The sequence below is a fragment of the Amia ocellicauda genome, chromosome 13 (genome assembly GCF_036373705.1).
Source record: "Amia ocellicauda isolate fAmiCal2 chromosome 13, fAmiCal2.hap1, whole genome shotgun sequence".
Lineage (NCBI taxonomy): Eukaryota > Metazoa > Chordata > Actinopteri > Amiiformes > Amiidae > Amia > Amia ocellicauda.
The window spans coordinates 5223287-5251100 of NC_089862.1; the positions used below are offsets into that span (position 1 = coordinate 5223287).

The 27814-nt window shown below is 36.0% G+C and overlaps 1 protein-coding gene across 1 annotated transcript in view; it reads right to left on the minus strand.

Annotated features, from left to right (window-relative positions):
- The window catches only part of ctnna2 (catenin (cadherin-associated protein), alpha 2), a 467074-nt gene that overhangs the window by 48259 nt on the left and 391001 nt on the right, over positions 1–27814 (minus strand). The window contains exons 10-12 of the mRNA XM_066719775.1: positions 9707–9799; positions 4006–4162; positions 313–513 (exon numbers count right to left, since the gene is read on the minus strand). Of these exons, the coding sequence (XP_066575872.1) occupies positions 313–513; positions 4006–4162; positions 9707–9799 (451 nt within the window). The remainder of the gene's footprint in view (positions 1–312; positions 514–4005; positions 4163–9706; positions 9800–27814) is intronic.

A 27814-nucleotide genomic window follows, 5' to 3' on the forward strand; every position in this document is an offset into this window, starting at 1 on the left:
ACATGTGCTCCTGTATTTGATTGATGGGTGGAGTCTCCTTTCAGAAATATAACCTTGGTTTCCAATATGAGAACATTAAGATGGTTCTCAATTGCTTCTGCATAAATGATCTTAGAGGTTATGAAAAATGTATAATATTTTTATTCCACAAAAAAAAGTGAAACTTGCTCTAGGGAAAAAGGCTTAGTAATAATAATAATAACCCATAAATTGAGTGAACTAATCCTGCAGAAGGGACTCAAGGTACAACATGTTCCCAGTGTTATGCTTCTTTCCTTCTATGGGACCACTGCTCAAATCCACTTTTCTTACCAGTCTCAGAGAGTAATTTGATGGCTTCCAAAACCCGCTCAGTATAAACTCCCGGCTCATAGTTCTCCATCTCTGCATTTATGATGTGAACCACCCTGGCAGCTCGACCACGGATCGCACCAGCGGTTCGATCTAAAGTGTCAACGTCCCCCTCCTGGAGAGCAATGACACACTTGTTCACATCTTCCAGGATGTGGTTTTCTGGAGGGAACAAGAAAAAAATACAACAGAAGATTGTAATTCTTCAGACAAGGGAAATTACACCACCAGCAACAGTAGAAGTCAAACCTTATTGTGTTACTTGGAAAGTTAGTGTGGTTTCTCATAGTAAATTATTATATCTGTCTAACACACAGATGTTACAATATTATGGACTTTAAGGAATATTAAATTATGTATGCGATGGAATGAAGGATTTGAATGCTAACTTCCTTTAATCTTAATGGTTTGGTCATTTATGATCTTCAAATAAGTTTAATTTTGTAATATATTAATAACATTCCTGATTTTAGTCTGGTTTAATGATAAACACATTTGAAATATTCAATGCTATGAATAATTTTAAGGAAAACATTTTAATTATAAACATTTGGCCCCAGAATATGAACTTGTTTTTATAGATGGCCCAATAAATGTCACAGCTGATCCAAATTTGTTTTAAGATTGATTTCTTAAACATGTATAAGTTAATCACAAGCAATGTTACTAATGTGTAATGCATAACAAACATCTTAGCACCATCAGAAACATGTTATATATTTCTGAAACCCGTTGGTATATATTAATAAGATTTTAAAACATAATTTAGATTACATCTTACATGACTTCCATGTTCATGAAGGAACTAGTAGTGTATATAAAACTCTACTTTCTAATGAGCTCCTGCATATCATTTTGAGTTGAAGGTCACCTCCCTTCTAATTCATCACAGTGAACGAATATTCAAAGAGATTTTGATTGGACATGTTTACATTTAAACACATCAAAAGTGAAATACCCATTTCTTGGGAAAGCCATATGGTGCATTCTATAGGTCTAACCAGATGTCACAGGTTTATAAAAAGGCCTGGGGGAGAGTAATTCTCATTACAGCAGCTTGCAATCATTATCAAAGCCCTATTTGAATCATCAAAACCATCCATTTACTATAAATTGCCCAGTGTTTTCACTACACGCTATTCGAAAAGCTGACCCTGGATATAGTTTCCCAAGGTGTGAGAATGGCTAGGGGCTGGAAGATTGCGGCGCTATAATGATCTCTTCGGAAAAAGTGTTTTTAAAGACTCTTGGAAATATATGTATGAATATATAGTGAAAAGATTATACTTTGGTTGCTTGAATGAGAGGCTGAAGCAAAACGAAGGTTCTTATAACCTTTGCTCTCCTAAAGATACGTGCAAATTGGACTTCAGGGATGTCAAATCAATACTTCAAATACAGTCAATATATAAATCAATTCATTATTAAAAGTGACTGAACTGCAAGGTGTACAAAATAAAAATAAACAAACAAATACATAAAGAAGCTCTCAAATTAACCATCAGCATCATTGTTAGGTTGAATGTATATTTCAAACTAAGTCACAGACTGAAAGAGCGAAATTCGGGCATGGTGCCCAGGGTAGCATCAAAATTTATTATACAATTGTCATTTAAAATGCAAGGTGCAGGAGGAAATGCAATCCATGGATTAAATTGACTAGAAAATTGAAGGTATAGAGGTGAAGGTCATTAAGATGATGTCACCAAGAAACCAATAAACTGTAGAGATCAGGAACAACCGGGATTATGGATCAAGGGGAGACAGAGATTTTGTAGCTGAACAAGAAGAGAAAAAGGAAAGAAAACCAGGCCGAATTCTCTAGAACTAGTAACACAGATATGCAAAAAAGGTTGTATATGAATAAATTAAACTGTGATGTCTGTTACTGATACAACCATCATAAGTACACTAACTAGAAGCAAATTTGTGTATTTCACAGAATCACTTGTCTGTATTTTATTATTTGCAAGGAAGAATATATGATTATTATGTGATCAAGGGAAATGGAATAGAAATGCCTCACAGTAATGAAATGAAATGAAATTAAATGTTTTAAGTACAAGTAGAGAGAGAGAGAAAAACACCTGATGTCTTTCCAGCTCAGCACCATAGACATTTTCAGTTATTTTTTCCTTTTTGCATTTAACATAAAATAATATAATAAGAGCCCGATGTGACGCCTACGCTGTGCATTTCCAGAGCATTCTCAGTATACACCATGAAAATTATAAATGTTATTGCCCATTATTAAAGTATTCTAAAAAAGAGCCCATTGCCCAAAACATGTTTTCTATGTGGGATATGGACTTCTTTTAAACTTTACTGAACTGAACCTCCCTAAAACCATATTTTTTCGCTACCTAACAGGTTCGTAATATCACACACAACACAGTGCCTCAGTCCCCTCAGATTCCTGCATAGATAATTTACGTGAATTAATTACCAACAATAAGGGTGATATCTCGAAAATATACTCTTTCATTCTCTCCTTGAATTGAACTTTTCTCCTTCCTCTGAAGTCCCTCTGAGAAGATGTTTTACATCTTAATTGTTCAGTTTAAAATATGATAATCACACTCATTTACCAAAAGTGAGGTTGACCAAGATTTATCCAGATGTGGACCCGACCTGTGATAGATATATACAGCCCCCTTTTCCCCTCAGCTGCTTGTTCTGGTCTTGCCCTAGCTAGGCATCCTTTGGGCTTCGATTGTTGATGTTCTTAGCCATATATTTTCACTGAGACTGAAAACGACTCCTCTTGCTGCAAATGTTGCTCCTCTTGCTCTCTCTCTCTCTCTCTCTCTCTCTCTCTCCCCTTCTCATTCTTTCTCAATGACCTGTTCTTTCTTTTTCCAATAACCGTTAATATTTTGTTCAGTGCTTTTAAAAATATATATATCTGTATAATAATAAGTATAATGCTTGATTTTGCTATGTGTACCTTCATATTATTTATTTGTGTGAAACTATAATAAACACCATGAATAACATGAAAAAAACAATCAAATAAACAGCATTTTCAGTGCTTGCTTGGTATATTCTAACTTGCTGCTTACTATTCATATTATAAGCTATATAAATGCTATTAACTTGAAATACAGCAGCATCCTTGCAATAGAATTGGCTAATGCAAACATTCATGGATATAAATTAATTGTCACAAAGGAAATAATTCCATCGGTACACTTGAGTTTAAAAGAAGCAGCCAGAAAGTAATATTAAATCATGGGCCAGGAGCTCACTGATATATCCAAAGCTTAGTGTATGAAGAACTTTGTCTGTCAGCAGTAAAATCCATCCTTCACACAGTAATCACTCCTGGTAGGCTCCAACTCCAAGGATTTACTTCTTATAGCTTTGGTACATATGTGTCAGTGCTTTTGTAGTTTGTAGTCTGCAATGTCTTCAATAAAGCGATGAAAAATATGATGAGGGCAGTGCAAGGGTATACTAGTGAAAGGAGTGAACTAGGACTAGTGAATTAAGAATTACATTTCATAGCATGCATGCTTTTCAAATTAGCTTAAAATAATGAGGGGAATGATTACAATTCATGTTTTTATGTTTTATTTTATTGAAGTTGGTGTTGGTCATCGTCACAAATGAGATATCCCTTGTGCTACAGTGTGATGCGATGATGTCAAATACCTGAGACGGATAAGAAGTCATCAACAGAAGTGATGTCATCAACAGCCTCGGTGAGAACGCGGACCTGCTTCTCCCACTGGTCTTTGAACACGTCCATGTTGTCCTGGGCCACTTTGCTCTGCGGTCTGGCGGCCAGGGTGAGGGCAGCATTGATTACCTGGCAAACGGCACGATTAGAGGACAGGAGGACATGAATTATTTTGTCAAAGTTTTCATTTTTACTTTTTAGTTGTTAATTGTACACAAAAATATAATCAGTTGTGATGCAATGGGAAACAGTAGTTGCCTATTCAACAAGTCAGTAACATTGGAATTTCATAATGTAACAAGAAAATAATTATAAAATAATATACAATGTCACTGCTATAGTATACTGTTGCAAACTGAAACTTGTAAACTGAAAAAAAAAAACATTTAATTGTATTCTGAAAGCAAGAAATGTCATAATCTCCCCAGCGATGTGGTTGAAGCTGAAAATTTGGGAACATTTAAAAATAGACTGGATAGGATCCTTGGATCACTTAGATACTAATGGACACCAAACGAGCATGATGGGGCGAATGGCCTCCTCTCGTTTGTAAACGTTCTTATGTTCTTATGACGTTCTAACAGAAAAGGTTTTGACAGACATAAGGGTCTTTGTGTTTCAGAAAAGTGTAAAGAGACCAGCCTAAGAGTAGAGACCTCTTTTTCCAGCCTTCCATGTACACTTGAAAAAAATCAAAGACAGCGAGACAATTCACTCAAGTTAACAGAAGAAAAAATATGAACTTATTTCCGTTTACATATTGAACTTCAAATGAAAATAAATAACATTAAAGATGTTTTCATTTTTCTACACACCCTTTGAGATGACAGGTTGGATGAACTGGTGTCCACACTTTACTAACTCGATAGCACTTTTTAATTACCCAGTGGAGACAAATTAATAACCCATGGGAACGAATTAACCAGTTTGTTGTTTAATCAAGTATTATTTAGAATGGTTTATTAACTTGTGCTCGAAGTTTGCTTATTTGTGCCCTTTTTTGTGTTATTTGTTATAAAATATTGAAAGCACAGGAATGAAATTAGTAATATTTGTATTAAGACATCAGGATATTCTCCGTGTGCTCAGTGCATATGATGATCATGAGGGTCACAAACCTGCGTCCGTTACTCAAGAAAATTGATATTGATATAATTGATACTACACACATTTGAGAGGCATTGTACCATTTCTTTGCATGGTTACAGATGGATTTACCATTATGCAAAGAATCACCCACTGAACAAATATTGCACACAAAACGCAAACCAACTGGTTAATTTGATTCTACTAGTTATCGATTCTGTCCTGTGTGTTAGTAAATCATGTCCACTAATTAATCCAACTTAATTTTTAACAAATATATGTGGTACATATGAAATACAGGCCAAATATTTAATATCCTTAAAACTGTATCAGCTTTTGTGGGCATACATTGTTTCAAAATTCAGCAGAATTTCCTGGAGTTCAACTCTATAAAAAGTATTGAATATACAGTAGTATAGTGTACCAATATAACATAGTATATTCTATATATCAGTAGTATAGTATATGTATAGTATAGTATAATATATGCCAGACAATTTATTGTGTTACACAGTGATTTAAATTATTATATTATATATATTGCAATGTATTATTTATTATAATTATGTCCATTACAATAAGCTTTACAGTGATTACTAACTATGGCGACAGTTTAGTCTTTGGAGCATAAGGCATATGTACTATGCCAAGTAAAATAAATTGAGCTAAATGTTTTTATATAAATAGTCTTTTAGCAGGATCCAATCGGCTTAACATATATAGGATCTTACACAAGATCCTACACAGCAGCTATCTACCAGGGAAGTGGGGGATAGGTGATTTCTCAAATGTGGGTGTTTACTCGACAGAATCCATTGGTATTTACAACAATTAAACAGTTCAACAGCACATGAGAGCATCCCTGACAAGAACAACATGACAACAACATTGGGAAGCTGGCACAGATGCAGTCTGTAAGTTTGTGATAGTGGGTTTTAATGACATTCTTTTGTTTCAGCCTATGGCTAAATCTATGGCTGGCTGTGATGCAGTTTGTTCTACTGAGTGTTTTTTTTTTTGTTTGTTTGTGTGTTTGTTTGTTTCTTGCTGTGTTTTATGTTCTGGAATTCACTAAAGGAAATCCCTGTAAACAAGCAAAAAAAGCTGCCAAATACGGATAGGATCGCCAGAACAGAGGGTGTTTCAAGTGTTGTCCTTGTGAATCTTTGCAGAGCTGATCTGAATTAAGTGAGATCATGCCAAAGTATGTGTTTATATGTTTTGGAATGCTAGTACATACACACACACAAAGACATCCAACCACCAACTATATAAACAAAGAAAATGCGTATTTTCAATAACATTTCTTTACTCCAAAGCTGCCATCTGAAGTTAAAGAGTTTTGTCTAAAGAGTCTGAACAGTCAGCTGACAGTTTAAAATTAATTAAATGCTGCACACTATAATACCATATGTTTCCAAAACAGACACAATCCACCACTCACTTATATGTGCATGAGTCATTAAAATCAACCTGGAGAGAATGGGGCTAAAACTGGACATCACAATAATATGTTATTATTATTATTATTATTATTATTATTATTATTATTATTATTATTATTATTATTATCAAAAAGTAGAAGAACCACATAGGTGTATGTTTACATTTCTTATTTGTGACCGCTCTACTTGATTTTACTGCTGTGACCTCCAATGCTTAATCACTGTAATTTATGAATAAATGCTCAGGTAATGTAATTAAAAAACAGACTCAAATATTTTGCTGGCAGTTAACAAGAGTGATTGTGTCTTTATCAGGAGGGTAAAGAGGACATACCTTCATACACAGTCTGCATCTTTAAAAAAAGATGTGTTGTTGAAATAATTTGGGATGAATAAAACAAATCAAGTGTGAAGGATTTGTGCACATGGGTTCTCTAAGCTATGACCAGGGAAACAGAGCAACTAATGTGTGCATCATTCATTACAGAATAAAATAAAGACAAGATAAAGGAGTGAAATCAGTTTTAAATGCAGGTGGTTCAGAAATGACATCAGGCAAGACTTATAAGAACATTATTAGATCGTTTCAATTTAAATATAATATTTTTACAATTAAAACAATGCTGAACAAGTTTTTAATTGGGTAGCTCTTTGAATATGCTATCTGCCATTGACCTAAATTAATAGAATAAGGGAAAAGTTTTGAATGGTTGGTTGTAATCAGCTATAGGCCTATATAATCAAATGGGCAAGTGATATTTATTTAGCATATGTTCAATTTTCTGATGGATCTCTATTTTAACTTTTTGTTTTAATTTCAGGAAAACCATGTTCGCTTTGGGCTGGAGTGTTTCGCTGTATATTGAGAAATATGTCTAACCAGTATAGAGACACAACTTCTTAAAACCACAGATTTTTATATATATATATATATATATATATATATATATATATATACACCGATTGTGTGGAAAGTATAGCCAGCAGGTAACTAATATGAATGCTCTGACAAGTTTTAAAAGTAGTACTTCGGTTGGACTTACTTGGGGGTCGATTTATCAAACGCATATCTCTGTGGGTAAGTGCTGCGGCTGCTGTGAAGGTCATCCCTTGGTTTATAGAGCAGCAACTCCTTCCCTAACTCTCCATTTACAAATGCACTGTATTTCTAAAACCTTCGAACCTTTCTCTAAATAGTCATATTACTATCAGCCTGCGTGCCAGAATCCAGAGCAAACCGTTTGATTAAGATTAACTTGTTTTCTTAGATAGAAAGTCACAATTGAAAACATGCACTAATGGAGGTTCTAAACATTATTAATTAATTAATTCAAAAGAGAAAGGTTTACCTCTTAATTCAAAATGTTTATGATGTGCTCATAGCAGCATTAATGCATCACTTTTAAAGGATGATGACTATTGGATGTCAGTTGCCTGTTTAAAAAATATATATATATATATATACACTGACCTAAAGGATTATTAGGAACACCATACTAATACTGTGTTTGACCCCCTTTCGTCTTCAGAACTGCCTTAATTCTACGTGGCATTGATTCAACAAGGTGCTGAAAGCATTCTTTAGAAATGTTGGCCCATATTGATAGGATAGCATCTTGCAGTTGATGGAGATTTGTGGGATGCACATCCAGGGCACGAAGCTCCCGTTCCACCACATCCCAAAGATGCTCTATTGGGTTGAGATCTGGTGACTGTGGGGGCCAGTTTAGTACACTGAACTCATTGTCATGTTCAAGAAACCAATTTGAAATGATTCGACCTTTGTGACATGGTGCATTATCCTGCTGGAAGTAGCCATCAGAGGATGGGTACATGGTGGTCATAAAGGGATGGACATGGTCAGAAACAATGCTCAGGTAGGCCGTGGCATTTAAACGATGCCCAATTGGCACTAAGGGGCCTAAAGTGTGCCAAGAAAACATCCCCCACACCATTACACCACCACCACCAGCCTGCACAGTGGTAACAAGGCATGATGGATCCATGTTCTCATTCTGTTTACGCCAAATTCTGACTCTACCATCTGAATGTCTCAACAGAAATCGAGACTCATCAGACCAGGCAACATTTTTCCAGTCTTCAACTGTCCAATTTTGGTGAGCTTGTGCAAATTGTAGCCTCTTTTTCCTATTTGTAGTGGAGATGAGTGGTACCCGGTGGGGTCTTCTGCTGTTGTAGCCCATCCGCCTCAAGGTTGTACGTGTTGTGGCTTCACAAATGCTTTGCTGCATACCTCGGTTGTAACGAGTGGTTATTTCAGTCAAAGTTGCTCTTCTATCAGCTTGAATCAGTCGGCCCATTCTCCTCTGACCTCTAGCATCAACAAGGCATTTTCGCCCACAGGACTGCCGCATACTGGATGTTTTTCCCTTTTCACACCATTCTTTGTAAACCCTAGAAATGGTTGTGCGTGAAAATCCCAGTAACTGAGCAGATTGTGAAATACTCAGACCGGCCCGTCTGGCACCAACAACCATGCCACGCTCAAAATTGCTTAAATCGCCTTTCTTTCCCATTCAGACATTCAGTTTGGAGTTCAGGAGATTGTCTTGACCAGGACCACACCCCTAAATGCATTGAAGCAACTGCCATGTGATTGGTTGGTTAGATAATTGCATTAATGAGAAATTGAACAGGTGTTCCTAATAATCCTTTAGGTGAGTGTATATATATATATATATATATATATATATATATATATATATATAAATATATATAAATATATATATTTGATTGAGGTATTCAACATGGTTGCTTAGGAACACAATACAATGTGGCTAATCTAGTGAGGGAGTTACAGTTTACTGCCAGATGTGAGCATTTGCTTGGAAAAACCAACAAACAAAAAACTAAGATTTGCAGCTTAGTTCTGTGTTCACGCTTTTAAATAATTTCTCAAATAACAGTGGAATTATATTAGCAATGTGCTTATAATTCACAGCCAGATACATTCATATTTTTTTCATGTTTTATGATTTCGGGAGAAACTTAATAACTTTAGGTTATGATTTACTTTATAAATATTTAATCCACATAGTGATATAAATTGCACCATTTCATGTAAACATACAGTGTGCTACCTGGGGATATTGTATGTTAAGCTACAGCAAAATGCTCTTACCTGTGGGCACAAGCTATCGATCTGGGTAGCTGCCATACGGACCAGCTTCACACCTTCTTCATTATTGGAGATTGAACAGGCCAAGTTTGCGACCTGAAAAACACAAAATGGAAAGTCTCAGTCACAACACGGCACAGCAGCTAGAAAGCAACATAATTTGTGAATATCACCTTCTTATAATTGGTCTGCAAAGGAAATTCGTTTGAAAACACACTTTAAGGACAAAACCGACAGACATCCATGAATATTACAATGTTTTACAACATATTACAACTGATATTAAATGTGTGGCACAGACTGTACCTCCATACGTCCATTTATGTAATTTATTTTAAAATTGATTTTACTTATTCATTAACTGCCTTCTTCAGTATACAGTTCAGACTTTTTGTTTTTATTTTTGACAATCATACATGTTTCAAGGGATTTTCCTCTGATAGTTTGTCCTACCCAGCAAAGAATGATCAGACAGATACAGAAATACAACAGCAGCAATGACTGAAGTCCTCTCTAATGCATCTGGCAGAAAGTGTATGAATCATTTAGACAATGACCATGGGTAAATAATATCAACTCAACAGGGAATAACCTTTTACAAAATCCTTTCTGCAGCAAAAATAACAAACAGTAGGGAGGCCTCTTTGAAGCTTGGCACAAGGCCACCGAGACCTTGTTCCAAAAATGAATTCCAAGACTGGTTAGTGTCCAAGACTCTCTGTCCAGCCAAAAATACCTATTACAATTTTCTCAATAACTCTTCCTTCTGTGAGATGTCTTTTAATGGATCACAGATCAAGTCACAGACACAGGCATCTCTCTCTGCCTACTTTTCAGATTGTTTTCAAAAGTTTTTCTCTTCAAATTACCTTGATTAGCTTAGAGGTATAAAGCAGTCTCTGAGCTATCTGAAGGGACATACGTGTTTTTCTAACTAATATTAAAGATAGATGGTAGACACTCCCTTTGGTATTTTAAACATATTTATTTTGATGCTCATCTCTGTAACATAAGATGTGTGTGTTTGTGTGTGTGCATGTGTGTGTGTGTGTGTGTGTGTGTGTGTGCCTCTGTGTGTATTATATATATTTTAATCCTTTACTTATTGTTTCCATTTGTATATGATGGCACAAATTTAGATAGCAGTTTCAAGCAAATATCCGTTCATTATCTAGATATGCCCTAGCCTTCACAATCACAGTGTGGATGCTTAACTAGGGAACATTAGTAATGATTAGGAAATAAAACAGGCATGCATTATAAGGCAATATTATGCAAAGGATCTGGACCATGTAATGTGTCATTTAATTAGCTATTAAGTGTGTAAGGCCTACAGCACTTTGACCTTTACTGTAAATATCTAAGACACGAGTTCTGTGCGGCTGATGGATACCACGGCCACCTGTATATAGCTACAGAAAGAGCAGAGATCAAAGTTGTTCAGGTCAAAGAGAAACGAGGGAGGGGGAGCAAGGCTGTGGAAAAAGTACATGAGAGTTTTGACAATAACAGTGATGTGTATTATCATTATGTGTGTATTTCATTACAACTGTTCTTTTGGGAATCTTTTATCGTAATACATCTGTGTCTGTGTCTGTTTTTTTATACTAACAAACTGAGCTCATGTAAAGGTACCAAGCAAGAATGTTCCCTCTTTAAAGAGCCAAAAATACTCCTATCAGCAGGCATCAGGGAAGGGAGAAATAAATCAGATTTGGCCTCCTCGGACCAATTAATAACACAACATGAAATCCAGAGAGGCAAATAAGGCCTGACCTCCGTGGCGAAGCAGGGAGGAAGAAAACGTGTGCGTGAATTATAGCCTCTAATCGGAAGCACTTCATTGTGTTAAAACACTTTCCTGTGGGCATTTACATGTCAAGGGAAAAGACTATTTCAGCCTCCCAAGATGCACAGGAACTCTATTCCTGGTATGCCCCGTCTGCAAATTAATCCGCTTGTCAACACATGTGGTCGAGAGCATTCATGGAGATATAAAGATGACCTGCTAAGTGTACCAGTAGGGGTGTTCTCTCCCCTTGTTAAACACACAACTTCTACATCGATCCCTGCAAGAATTTCCCAATTTTATAATCAGGTTGCCTCCCAGCATAAGCCAGAGGCGACTGCACCTCCTGTTTGTTGAAATAAAACAAGATTGACTTGTTATTTGTCCCTTTGAATAACTTCACCCTTGAAGACGACAACGACGTGGCAGGGTTTATATTGCTTCTGTGTCAGTGCATCTTCTGGAGTGCACATCACAAGAAAAAAGAACATGTTTAACTCTCAAGATGAAAATATATTAATTATACATAAATATATATTAACTCAATTAAAAATAGAATTAGAGCTAAATTTCCCTTACGGGCACTTTAGGCCTACAGAGTCCAATGCTAGATTGTCTCTCTCATTTTAAGTGTTAAATGTTAGTTGTTTAACACTTCTGTTTTGGGCTATTGTATTATATACAATAAAAGATGTAAGTGACTGTAAACCATTAAAAAAAAAAATAGAAAAATTCTCACCACTTTTTACAAATGTTAGGTAGAGGTTGTAAAGGTATAATTAGAAAAAAATACTTTAAATTATTTTGATATTTTAAATTGGTATACTCAGAGTTTAAATTAGATTTTATCCAAAAACACTGTATTAAAGACAAAGCCCATTTCAATTAGTTTTTGTAGCAACAGTACTTAAATTTAATTTAAGTTGACATTTGACGGCATTCTGAAGTACTAAAAGTCGACTGCACAATTACAAATAAAATAATATATATATTTTTTCTACTATACTCGTAAATGAGGAATTCATTTCTGTGAAGTATCTGCCCCTTAGCTACACAATTGTTCTAAGTAATGGTTTGTTTTCTAAAGAAGAACCGAGCCAGCCAAAATCTAAAAATCAGGGTCAGACAGACCAATTACAGACTAAGACCAGCTTACTCATTGCCCTGCCTTTTAATGACTAGCCTAAATCACACTCAAGATTTTATTTTAAAGGCATAGACAAATCAATGGCTGTGTGTGCGTGTGTGCGTGTGTGCGTGTGTGCGTGCGTGAGTGTGTGCACGTGTGCGTGTCTCCTACAAAGATCCTCAGTCTCTGACAAAATACAGCTTATATTGCGAGTCACGTTGGAAAGAACTCTCCCCACCCATCACAAACACTACTGTTCAGATCTCCCTTGAACGACCGTGGACAGTATTAGAATAAACTTATGCTTTTGTAATTAACGGCAATTGACTTTCATTCTCATGCGACAGAAAGGATTCCTTCTCAATTGAATAATTTTAATTTAGGTTTGTCACAGCCTGTGCTAAAGACACAACTGTGTCCAACTGTCCCCTGCTCATCTTAATCATTCCCTCAGGTTAGGTGGACCTTCTCCCCTTCTTTATTTTAATATGCAACTCCTTCACAGAGTAAAGTTACACTCTTTAAGAATGACATTATTATTATTATTATTATTATTATTTACATTTACATTTAAATTACTGGGTCTGAGTCAGAGTAGACGTAGCATGTACTGTAGAAGACACTATGTAATTGTGAAAGCTGATTCAATTCTCCTCTTATTCTGAAACTTCAAAGTGACTCAGCCTGAATATCAGGTAGATTTACATCACCGTTACCAAGGGATCAGACGGCCCATTTGCAAAAGGACCATCATACACTTCACTGTCCTGTGACGCAAGTCAAACCTTTTGTGGAAAAATATTATAAAACCAAAATGAAACAACGAAAGCATTGTGTACTTTTCTCGATGGACACCTTCCGGTGGAGTACTATGCTGGCCCAGTTTTCCCACTTACCACAAGCAAAGTACAAAAGACAATACCTCTCATTAGGATCTGGCCAAGGAAAATTGATCTAGTTCATTTCCTGGTAAGCACTAGCTAACTTTATGCCCTAGAGGGAAAATCTTTTCAGCACCAGCCAGATGTAATTTTTGACTTCTGCATCCGTTTGAATAAATAGACTATACTCAAGGTTGCAAACTGGTAGTTTGGATGAAATCCCAAAGAGATATCACATCTCTAATAAGTCTAATGAAATTGCCATGGGATGAATGAGAAGGGGGAAAAAAAGGCCCAGAGAGTCATGAGTGGGGCTTTATTTCTTTGAACTAAGCAAGGCAAGTCCTCCTTATAGTTTTAAGATTACATAAGGTCTCTGAATGGTACATCAATGAGAAAATTCGGCAAGCGAGATTCGATTCAGTAGAACTTTTAATCGGTAGAAAGAACCTATAAGCTCTGCAGCAAGCATTATAGTTTTGAAGACTTATTCCTTTATCTTAAATGTCCAAGGATCCCCTCTGCTACTCCGGCGGGATAAAACCCCAAACCATTATAATCTGAATAGAAAATTGTATTTTTGATGCTTAATACCACATATGAATAGTTCTTCTCTCTCCGAATGTGCCCAACATTTTCAGCTCTCAATGTCCAACTGTCGAGAACCTAGCAAGCTTATTGAATTTCTGGACTACTGGGAATTGTGCAAAGACAGAGGGGACAGGGAAAACTCCTCTACACGTGACTTAAAAACTTTTGCTATAGTGATAGATTGTGGATGTCCCTATAGCTTTAATGGCTTCCTCCCAGGTTGACCTCCTTAGAAACAGAAGAAATTTAAATTGCCAGTAGCTCGAAACAACAGGATTTATGAAGCACTCCAAAATTAACACCGGACTGAGTTTAAATTATTATGTCCCTGTGATAATAGATTAATCAGAAAGGGCAGCCCCAAAGCACAAGTTCCTGCATATTGTGCTGGTACCTAATGTACTATTAGAGAGACAGGGATCGGCCAGAGGAAATGGTACTTAAAGAGATAGTAGAGCTTTGTGTAAAGCATTTATGTGGTGGAAACCTCCTCCTCCAAAGACATAACAACTTCGCTAACATGTGAATTTTCAAAGACACCAGCCATTGTGGAACATATGATTGTGATAGTTAAGTTAGACAATAGATAAACTGCTGGACCTTAACATTTGAAATAAATAAACTTAGTTAATTTAGTAATTTCTGGTAATCATACAAAGATAAGATTATTGTTTATATTGTTTTATACCCAAAACTAATTAGAACTTTAGACTTTAGAAGTTATTTTCATAATCACAATTACATAATCATTGGATTGCAAAGGTTGTCAAATCTACTGCCTATTTCCCTCGGTTCCAGTAGCAGGAGGTAGACTAAAACAAGCTTGCTCTGTGTGCTTGGGCAGTTCAATAGCAGACATCAGTAACTATTTTTAGACACTTGACTACATTTCTGTCTATCATCTTGTCCATGAAAATAAATTATTGCAATTGCAGTCAGTGGGCAAAGAAAGATGGCTTCAGTTACAGGAGTACTGAATCCACAGCTCCTCCGGGAGGTTCTCACGCTCTCGTTCTCATGGAGTCCTTGTTTTTTTCTCTCTCTTCCTCTCCCTTCCAATCCTTTACCTTTTTAATAAGCCCTATAAAAGAACAGCGAGTTCAAGAGTAAAGGCTTGAACAGTCTTTCCATAATGACAGCTAATTATTTTTAAAGTTTAATATGATTTCAGCAATCATAAAGAAACAACAGAAAAACAACATCACTTCCATTAAAGACGGGTACATGATAGATAGTTTTGGAGCCTCGGGGACAGTTTAGAAAAATACACAGTAAACACCATCAAAAAGATGTGTGTTTTTACAATGTTTTGAATTATTCAGAAGCTAACTTTTTTTTGGTCTTTGTGTCTCATTTAGATTTCAGCCATGCAAAGTGGCTTCATGTCTTCAGTCAAGAACACTCAATAAATAGTTAATAAAGTGAGACACCTGAGAAGTCACATTTAACTCCTTCATCACTGTTATTTTCTGTTGGCAGTCAGTTCTGTGTCATGAGACATGTTGTTCCTCCACTGCACTGTGGGCTGCGCATACAGATGCACGGCGTTATTACATCTGAGTGCAGATGGAGCAGAAGGACGGCCGGTGGAAGGTTCGGAGGCTGATTTCTGATGCTGGCAGTCCTGTCTCCTTGACAACCACTGCCTCCCTGTCAAGATGTATAGTCTACATCGCCAGCAATAAAAAGATTCATAACTTGTTCTGTTGTTTACTTCGTATCAGTGTTGACATCCACAATTCCCTTGAACTCCAAGGGGGTCCCCAGTGGAGAGCCCAAATATGTATTAATAAGTGTCAACATAATAGAGCACTTCAACTTGAAACCTGGCTCTGGGGAGGAGCACAGATCAGACCTCCGTCTGCTGTATTCCTTCCACTCCTCAACATCTGTACTCTGTATGAATCAAATCAATACACACATTAAATGTATACATAAATGATAATGAAAATACTAGATTTGTATATGTAAACTTATATATGTATGTCAAATCTATATGAATATATAAACTTCAATATGTATATATAAAAACTTTTTGTTCTGTTTTGTTCTCCTAATTGCACCCGGACGCAAAGCTACCAGTAAGAAATTCTTCATTGTCAAATTCACAATCCCTCCTGCTTTTCTTGTTGTCTGCTGGCCTGTCCTTGTGGTATCAATCTGTTCCTTCTACTGTGGCACGTCTCTTTATTTGTCCTGATCCATCTGTTCTTCACAAAAACCCATTTAGTTCCAATGCCATTTAAAACATGTTTTGAATACATCAATCTTTATATTCCTGATCCTACAGTGCCTATAGCAAGTATTCACCCCCCTTGGACTTTTTTACATTTTGTCTTGATGCATTTCAGTGTGATTTTTTGTCAACTGTTCTATACAACCTATGACACGTGTGTGTGTATGGAGGGGTTACAACCAATTGCCTTCAGAATTCACACAATAATTTGAATGGAGCCCATCTGCATGCAATACAAGTGGTTCAGTGGCATATGGAAGATTCTGAAAAGATGTAGCAAAAGATTATGTCTGGCACAAACCCAACACAGCACATCACCCATGTAACACCCTCCCTACTGTGAAGCATGGTGGCAGCATCATGTAATAGGGATGATTTGCATTGGCAGGGATTGGGAAGCTTGTCAGGGTAGAGGGCAAAATGGACGGAGCTAAATCCTTAAGGAAAATCAGGTTCAGTCTGGTAAAGACCTAAGACTGGGACGGAGATTCACCTTTCAGGGAGATAATGACCCAAAGCACACAGCTAAAGCAACACTGGACTGGATTAAAAACAAGAAAATAAATGTCCTAGAATTTCCCAGTGAAAGCTTGGACTTGAATTTGATTGAGAATCTGTGGCAAGACCAATAATTCCCACTCAATTTGTCAGAGCTTAAAATTTTGGCTAAGAAGAATGGGCGAATATTGTACAATACAGATGCGCAAACCTGGATGAGACTTCCAGCTGTAATTGCTGCCAAAGGTGATTCTACCAAGTATTAACTCAGGGGGTGAATACTTATCTATGAAAGACATTTCAGTTTTTTGCTTTCATTACCTGTTGTTTCACAATACAAATCCTCTTGTGTCTTCAAAGCGTTGAGTATATTGTATAAATCAAAGTGGAAAAAAAGTAAATGGGGGGATGAATATTTCTTATAGGCACTGTATATACAAACAAACATTTTTACAACACTAACACTAAGTCTTCAAGAATCCCTGGACTTTCTCCAAACCATGAGAAAAAACAGGATTCAGAAATACGATGGATTATATTCAACCTGTTAAGGATATCTTAGAAAGACGTAAGGAATGTAGACTTCCCCTGTCCCTGGGCTTTATTGACAATATGAACATATTTTATTGAGTCTATAAATTTTGCATCATCAGTGCTCTAAGAAATCAAAACATTGGGGAATTGTACATAAATCTCATCAAATAATAAGATTCCAACATGGCACTGCCAAAATATAAATCTGCAACACAGTGCGTCAAGGTGACACAAACTCTTCACAGTAACACTTAAATATGTAATCAAGATTCAGACTAGGAAGAAAAATGAATTAAGATAAACAGAGCTTAACTGAACTGAAGATTGTCAATGACATCCTCCTTGCCAAAACACCTGCACATTCAAATTTCTGGAACCCTCCGATGCAAGTAAGAAAACTGGACTCAAAATAAACTTAAATCATTAGCAACAGCTTTGTGACAACTAAGCAGACTGAAGCAGATCTATGATACTTGGTAAAAGAAGTAGCATAGTTGGAAATCTTATGAAAAATAAATAAACGTAAAACTACATTTGGAAAAATCTGTAAAACCTTGTAATTAAATGCAGAAGTTATTAACACAAAGAAGCATGGACAGATAAATGCTTGGAATAAAAGAAGGGATAGAAAAACATAAATGGATCCAAGAACAAACAAAAGTATGTAAGGAGTGAGGATGATAAAATGGCAATGGGTCTGACACATTGCAAGAAGAAGAGATAGCTGGCCTAACCTACACTACATCACCTATAGTGAACACAGTAACAAATCTTTTACTTACAGACTTCAAATTGCTTTGGGATTTTGAAGTGGCTTTGTGTGTTTATATTTGTTTGTTTTGTTCTGGGAACAGATTTACAGAGGAGGACTAGAAGCTAAATGAGCACTCAGGTTTAGGTTTAGGTTTTGTTTCCCGTTTTATTGCCAAAAATCACTGTACATAATATTAATTTGTACCTCACTAATGAGTCCAGACACTGTAAACATATATATATATATATATATATATATATATATATATATACACAGCTCTGGAAAAAATTAAGAGACCACTCCAAGTTCAGAAATCAATGTTAAGTGGTCTCTTACTTTCTCCAGAGCTGTACATACACTGTATATTTATATATGTATTTCCATACAGATAAATATATATTTATAGTACATCCATATTTATACACACACACATATATATTTGTTTATGTTTACATGTTTTTGAAAGACAATATTGTATTTTTCTGGCATACTTGAAGCATTGTGAAAAAAATAGAAGGGGAAATTGGAATCTTACAAAAAAAAAAAAAACTGGTTATATCATAAAGTGTAAATGGGTTGTATGAGGACACCATTAGACCTCTTAAGTTTTATACATTATTTTCAAGGTGAGGAAGAACAGTCATTACATTCCTTTAATACACATTTTCACACAAGGGGGCCAACATATGTGTCTGAAAATCTCAAGTAAAGCAGCATTTGTAGGCTAATTTTGAACCCACAAATGCTTATAGCACTTTTATTTTTAAAAAAATCTCATGAACTGCAATTTTTGTGAAAGCCTTAATTCATAAAAGCAGCTTGAAAGCACTGTATGATTATTGTTTCCTACAGAAAACTGCTTTTAACAAATTAAAAATAATGTTTCAATGACCAAAAACATAATGCCCATATTTTAATCAGACGCAGCAACATGAAAAGACCCACAGTGCATCCATTATCTTTCTTCTTATGTATACAGATTTTACATTTTCCCAGGAATATTTAATTTAATATATATTTAGTCTCATTTAATGGACACCTGCTCTTTTGAAAAATTACTTTTAGGGAAGTTTTGTTTGCTTATTCCTTTCTTCTTTCTGTCTTTATATCTTAATATGAAGAGTTGAATATTTCTGCTAGAGCAGAGACCAGCAGTTTAAATTGACTGTAAATATGTGTTGCATGTGAATAATAAACCATTTCAAAACTGTGTATCACATATCGTTAGTTAGTTTTCATCACATTGAAATTTCGATCACAGAATGGGGATGCTGAAAAATTCTTACCTGTGTCTCAGTGTTCATTCAACACACACCTCTGGTATCAATTATCAAATGGTCTAGTTATGTTTCATTATACGCATTCAAAGTATTAATTGCACTCAAATCTGTTGCAAAACTGTGTATACTTCACATGAATTAACTACTGCATGTATGTTGTAATGTATGTCATATGTACTGAGAGAAACTTAGACACTTATAAAGAATTTCAATATGATCCAGTGGTTTTACTGCAGGAAACCAGGAGATTATAATTGTGTCTCTTTAAACACCACATAACTGTTCATTAAAACTCTGTTTGCGGTGCTGGAACAAAGGATAATTGGGATGGGATGGGGTTAGTACAATTTCTTGTAGCAACATGATTAAAGGTCTTATGGCCAGTTTTCCAAGATATGTTGCATATGATTATTGAAGCTTTCTTAGAAGATTAAAACACTTGCATTAGCCTGTTTACAAATCACATTAATCTTTCAATCTCTAATAATCTGAGATAGCCAATGCATACATTATCATATTTATAAATTTCAAGTTGCAAAAATAATTTAAATGTTCACCCTAATGTTAAAATAAATGAAATACCTGGACAGAAGTTGTGCTGTGGGTCTCGGAGGTTTCAATGGAATCTATAACCTTTGGGGTTTATTACTGTAAAAGGATTCCCAGAGCTAAAATGGACTCTCCTTTTCAAACAAATTGAAAATGCCTGTTTGCACTGTTAGCCAATATATACCCCCAACCAATTCATCCACCTGAGGACTGGCAGCAGTGTAAGTGAATACTGATGTTTTTCAAAAGATTTATACTAAAAGAAAGAAATTATGTGCTATGACCTTTGTTTGCTGCACTGAGATTGTCACTACAGGTTGTGGTTTAGGAAACGGTTGAAAAAGGGATAAAAAGCTTAGCCTTACCCTGCCTCATAAAAAGGAATATGTTAAAGGTATTGTAAGTACTTTTGTTTGCCATCTTTATTTTATTTTGTTTGCTAGGTTCTGCCATATTCCTATCACATGCTTCAAGAACAGTGGGTTGATATCCTTACACTGTTTCACAAGACCCTAATCTAATGCAATAAGGAATCGCCTTCAAAATAATAACAGTGGGGGAAAAAATATGCAAAGATTAAACATTTCATATAAATTGTCAGGTGTAATGTCTGTGTTTTGTTTTAAGCCATAGTCACATAGTGTTACCCATGTGGGAGTACATGTGCAGGTTGTTCTACTAATTATTCCTGCCTCTTAAAACAATATAATAAATGTAGCCACTGCACTGTTCAGATTTATGTGAATTAAAAAAAAAAGTACTTGGTCACCCTTCCTGCAATGTTACCTGAAGGCTTATAAAACCTTCTAAAGCTGTAAATCTTCCAGCTGAGGTCACCATTATTGAGTGCATTGACATTTATATATAAAACCCCATTTTACTCTTGCATGTTACACAAGAAATATGTTGCGAGCCCTCTTGGATAATAGACGCAAGTCCCATTAAAGGTCAGGAGTTGTCACCATTTAATGTCTTGACCTTTATATTATGGCAAAGAATCTGAAAAAATAAAACATAATAGTTTGAATAAATTAATGCATAATTCTTATAAGAAATCGGGAATTTATATATATAATTCACAAAAAATATTATGTTTTCTCATTGCACTGAAAATCACTAACTTTTTATGTGAAAAAAATATAATGGTGGTTCCAATATCTTCTAATTGTTCAACACACACACACAACACATTGAGAGCAATTGAGAGATTGTTACCAATCACTGAGATTACACTGCCTTCACATAAATGTATTAGAAGTATAAAATAAGGTGCTTTTGAAGAAAGGTTTTGAAATGTATTCACTGTCAGCATAGGTAGCTAATTAGGGTCAAAATTGTTGTTTTTAAAATCTGCTTGTGATTATTTTCTTTTCTTTCTTTCTTTCTTTCTTTCTTTCTTTCTTTCTTTCCTTCTTTCTTTCTTTCTTTCTTTCTATGCACTCTTACCCATGGTGAATTACAGTTCTCACAAGAAACATTTTGGCTGTAAACAACAAAGCATTAAAAAAGTAAAATAATATACAGAGTTTGTACTTATGTTCATGTTTTCAATACTTCTATGTTTAGGGAAGGACATGTTGTATGTTTAGATTAGACTTGAGAGGTTTTTGTTTTAGTTTTTTTCATGTCCGTTTATTTGGCGCAGCAGCACACATTATATAAAATACCATATCCTTTCACCATAACCATCCTCTCACTGGAACAGCTGACTTGTTGTTTCCAACGTGACTGGCCCCCTGCCTCTTTAAAACAGGGAAGCAATCGGATTCCTGTTGTTGTTTATTATTAGTTATAGAGAGGGACGCTGTGTTACATGTCTAGGTAGGCTCAACGAGGAGTTAGGCTTTTATTCGGGTTTTGTTCTGATTTCGAGCACTAGCGTACTGTACAATAAATCTGCACTTTTGCACAATTTCCCTGGACTTGTGATTCCTTAAACATGCCTGAGAGCCCCAGCAGTGCTGGATCAACCTCCCACACTGTCACTATACAGTGGGGGAAAAAAGTATTTGATCCCCTGCTGATTTTGTACGTTTGCCCACTGACAAAGAAATGATCAGTCTATAATTGTAATGGTAGGTGTATTTTAACAGTGAGAGACAGAATAACAACAAAAAAATCCAGAAAAACACATTTCAAAAAAGTTATAAATTGATTTGCATGTTAATGAGGGAAATAAGTATTTGACCCCTTCGACTTAGTACTTGGTGGCAAAACCCTTGTTGGCAATCACAGAGGTCAGATGTTTCTTGTAGTTGGCCACCAGGTTTGCACACATCTCAGGAGGGATTTTGTCCCACTCCTCTTTGCAGATCCTCTCCAAGTCATTAAGGTTTCGAGGCTGACGTTTGGCAACTCGAACCTTCAGCTCCCTCCACAGATTTTCTATGGGATTAAGGTCTGGAGACTGGCTAGGCCACTCCAGGACCTTAATGTGCTTCTTCTTGAGCCACTCCTTTGTTGCCTTGGCTGTGTGTTTTGGGTCATTGTCATGCTGGAATACCCATCCACGACCCATTTTCAATGCCCTGGCTGAGGGAAGGAGGTTCTCACCCAAGATTTGACGGTACATGGTCCCGTCCATCGTCCCTTTGATGCGGTGCAGTTATCCTGTCCCCTTAGCAGAAAAACACCCCCAAAGCATAATGTTTCCACCTCCATGTTTGACGGTGGGGATGGTGTTCTTGGGGTCATTCCTCCTCCTCCAAACACGGCGAGTTGATGCAAAAGAGCTCGATTTTGGTCTCATCTGACCACAACACTTTCACCCAGGTCTCCTCTGAATCATTCAGATGTTCATTGGCAAACTTCAGACGGGCCTGTACATGTGCTTTCTTGAGCAGGGGAGCCTTGCGGGCGCTGCAGGATTTCAGTCCTTCACGGCGTAGTGTGTTACCAATTGTTTTCTTGGTGACTATGGTCCCAGCTGCCTTGAGATCATTAACAAGATCCTCCCGTGTAGTTCTGGGCTGATTCCTCACCGTTCTCATGATCATTGAAACTACCCTGAGGTGAGATCTTGCATGGAGCCCCAGAGCGAGGGAGACTGACAGTTATTTTGTGTTTCTTCCATTTGCGAATAATCGCACCAACTGTTGTCACCTTCTCACCAAGCTGCTTGGCGATGGTCTTGTAGCCCATTCCAGTCTTGTGTAGGTCTACAATCTTGTCCCTGACATCCTTGGACAGCTCTTTGGTCTTGGCTATGGTGGAGAGTTTGGAATCTGATTGATTGATTGCTTCTGTGGACAGGTGTCTTTTATACAGGTAACGAGCTGAGATTAGGAGCACTCCCTTTAAGAGAGCTCGTTACCTGTATAAAAGACACCTGGGAGCTAGAAATCTTGCTGATTGATAGGGGATCAAATACTTATTTCCCTCATTAACATGCAAATCAATTTATAACTTTTTTGAAATGCATTTTTCTGGATTTTTTTCTGTTATTCTGTCTCTCACTGTTAAAATACACCTACCATTAAAATTATGGACTGATCATTTCTTTGTCAGTGGGCAAACATACAAAATCAGCAGGGGATCAAATACTTTTTTCCCTCACTGTATATAAATATACAAATGTAATAAATGACAAATTATATACACACACACACATATAATTATAATATACATAATTATAATCTTCCTAATTATAAAGACATATTGTGGAGCAATTCTGAAAATAGGAAAAATAAGGCATGGGATAGGATTTTCAAATAGTTTGCGAAATGAAAACTCAGGGCCAACAATGTTGTGTATTCAAATAAGGCAAGTCCCTGCTCTTACGCTGGCAAAAGTAAAAGGTATTTGCAGGCCTACTACTGATTTACAGCATGATAGTTTTACTTTATATAATGTTTTGTATAAATAACATTTGTTGTTTTCACTGAATGAGCAGGATCTCAGTGTGAGCAAGTTATGTCTTTGTCATTGTTGACATTGTTGGCAATTGTTTGGTGTTTGTATTTTAAGTGGTTAATCATTGAAACAATTGATTTGTGGTATACCAGTGATGTTGAACTGATATTACACCAGGCACGGCTCGTTCATATGGGCAGGTGGGGAAGAGCCCCTCTAAACAATTCACCCACCACAAAATATTACGCAGTTTCTGTACAACCAATGAATCAAACGGATTTCATTGCATGAAATCAGTATTTCAGCAATTTGGTCTTAATCCAGCTATTGTGGGATATATTATGTTTTGGGGCAGGGGAGCTCAATGCCCCACTCCAGCAGGCAGTTTTTATTATGGTGCCTAGTGGTCAAATATGGGAACTGCAGGAAGCGTCTGCCCCTCACCCTTCGTAACTCTGAGCACTGTACCGGTCTCTTGTGTCAGTCCGCGCGAAAGATATAAAGATGGCGATCAATACAGCTGTGCTACTGTGTGTAAGTTTATAGAGATTCTTAAAAAAAATAATATTTGAATGACTACAAATACAAGACATGTTGGTAATTCAGCAGCTTGGCACTGATAGACCAGACCTTGGGCTGAATTAAATCAAAACATTGACCCATACGCTAATAGCAAACTACTAAAAGCTAACTACAAACCTGTACATCATAGCGGTTACATTTCTGATTAGAAGAAAGTGGCATCTTACTGAAAATGAAGCCGCAACTGAGTACAGTTCTGTAGTTTTCTATTAGCGTGTGGGTCAAAGTTTTGATTTAATCCGGCCCAATGACATTACTCAACAAACAAACCACAAGGGGAAAACATAAAACAGGACATTTTCAAGTGAATGGTGTGATGAGAAAACATTGACTCGGCTCTGTGGCTGCTCTACACAGAATACAGTATTCTGTTTTCCCTGCATATTGTTCCGTTCATCATTAGCAGCAGATATATGGACTAACACAGGGGTGAAAAATTTGAAACACTTTTCAGAAAGGGCAAAGTAACACAAAACACAATAAACTAAAAAGAGGACACAACCCTCTATCTCCCGAAGGTCTACGATTCAGGGACCGCCTCACCAGTATTAATGGCCACGAGCCTCTACTGTATTACACAGTGCTGTATTGTACATGGATATATATTTTTATATTCAAACAGTTAACTAATTTCAACATAGTTGTGTAATCGACTATACTAACTCATCCCTAGAAATTACACTACATAAAAAGTGCATATAAACATAATATGTTGTTGTAAAAAAAATGTTAATTTATGTCATTTATGTAAGTGGGAAATCAGGTGGAATGAAACATACCCTATCGAGCATACAGCATGGAATTTGATTTCCTTAAATTGCAAATAAAGACATAATTAAACACGGTCCCAGAATTTCAATAGGTTCAATGTACTTTAGTTCTTATATAGGAAGGCTTTCACCTGCTATGGTACTTTGAAGAAATTCACAAATTCGAATATTCCACACTAGGAACTATCTTCAAAGGTACTCTAAAATTAATTTATCAATTTGCATGTTAGGAAGGTGCATTTTGCATAACATTTTATACTTGTACTTATTTATTTATATTCTTGGCAAGCTCTGCGCAGAGAAAGCTGAAGCCCAGCCTGGCTCATGAAAATAAATTTCCCTTCTGCTTCAAACAACTGCAGATAAAAAGATGGACCTGAACAATGTAACATCCAGCAAGGCAAAACAAATGGAGTGATTAGGAAAATAACAGAGGAGCTAGTGAAGAGAGATAGCATGGGATGCTATTACAGAATGACTGCTGAGAGAACACATACTGGGTAATTAGATGAGACCTGCTTACTATCAATACCAGAGCAAACTCATGAACTCATTATGACTGCAACATCAAATAACCTTAAACTGCAAACGCTGCTCCCAAGTTCTGATGAAAAGACTTATGAAAAAATAAGAAGAAGTCGTTTTGAAAATAAACAACACCAAGAAAAAAAAAAGGCAGAGGATATTTTAGTGTCTGATGAGATCCTGCAACAAATAATATGCAATTTATTTCTGCAGAACCTGTGCTATTGAAGGTGAAATGCAGAGCTACGTGCTGCAAAGCACTCTGTTCCCATGTGTCAGATGTCATCATTCCATTTCTTCTTATCTCGGTCTGTATATTTTATTCTTTTGTTATCTTTTGTGTACATTTAAATGGTACCCACATGCTGAAACACAGCCTACATTAGAAAGTAATTTGTATTCTGGTTGGTGATAATATTGTGGTTAGCTATAGAAAACAAAAAGAAACATTATGATTACTATTATTAATAATATTAATAATAATAACACAGAGAACAACAGAAAACACAAGTCAAAGAAGAGAAAAAAATATGTAGCAGGTCAACACACCATGCACATTCCCAATTTAAAAAGTTTTGAGGGTAAACCTTTCTTTTACCCATGTACACAGAAAAAAGTAAGAAGACATTTTAAGTTAAATGGATGAACAATGTTAGACTGTTGCTTCTCTAAAGCTAGCTATGTAAAATAAACGATTAAATGTGCAATGTCTGAAAAAAGTCCACAGATGGTCCAACAGCATTTTTAATACCGTGTCGATCTGATGGTTGTAAATGCCATTAAGTAACCAAAAATGTAATTTGATTCCTTTGATAAGATTTTGCTAAACCATCTGCAGTCTGATGTTGGTCTTTCCAGGAAATCCCTGTCCTGGTTTGGTACCTGTTTATCTTCCTGCTGTCATTATGTCTCATTTAGTATTGTATCCGTATTGTTTAGTGTGCAACCTCATGTACAATTCTGAGTTTGATACTGGTGACCATATTATAGTTGTACTGGAATCCAACCAAAAGGGAACAATACCAGGTCTGGAAACTACGTCATCAGTAGAAAGATTAATAGCATTGAACACTTTTAGCCTGAAACAAATGAGGGAGATCTGTTGAGATTTCCAAATTTGTAAAAGAGAAAGTTATCCTAAAATGTTCTTTAAACCCAACATGGAAACAAAGGCTAGAAACGAAGAATCCACAGACACGTTATCATTCATTTTAATAATTTCCTGATTTCAGGTAGTGTTATTTTATTGTCAGCACACAATTAAATCCTCATAAATGCATGAATGAGATACTTTTATTTTACTAACTGCCCACCATATTTTGCCATTTATATATTCTTACACTTCCCACAGTCTAGACAGTCATGTAATGTTTCCACTGCTGCCTAACATTGTATTCTCTAAGGAATTATCTTTCTAATAAAAAACAAAAAACAAATGCAGTTTACAATTTAATGTAACAGATTCTAAATGTAACTTTCACAAAAGCAAATTCTTTTAAAACACTCCATTCATTGCATTTTTTTAGTATTTTCCTAATGTGAAATGAAAGAGAAAGGAAATAAAAAAAGAAAAAGTAAGAAAAACTGTGTTCTCCGGTGTGACCTTTAAATTTGATCTGTTAGGATAAGATTTGTCATCTTTCTCACATTACGGTGAGGAGCAGGTACACACACACTTATTTAACTTCTGAATACTTTAATTGAGAATTATTCAGTCAACAGAGAACAAAGGCAGAGTAATCCTTTTCATTACCATGTGCAAGTTTAGAATAAAAGATGTTGGTTGTGCTCCTAGTTTCACTTTAATATTTCTAATTAAAACTCTACTGGGAACATTGGTAATGGAATAACCATCCACAATGAACAGAAAACTCTTCCAGGCGAATATAAAGAAATCAGGATTACTTTTAGTACATGTAGAGGAGACATTTAAGAGATTCATTTTTGTGGCTTCATTTCTTGCAAGATGCTACTTTCTTCTAATTATAATTGTATCTGCTATGATATCTGCTACAAGTTTGCAGTTTGCTATTTTAATTTAATCTGGCCCCTTGTTTAAAGTGCTGTAATTATTAGAAAAAGATAGAGTTGCATACATTTCTCATTAGTTTTTCGGTAACACTTTACAATAGTCATCCCTA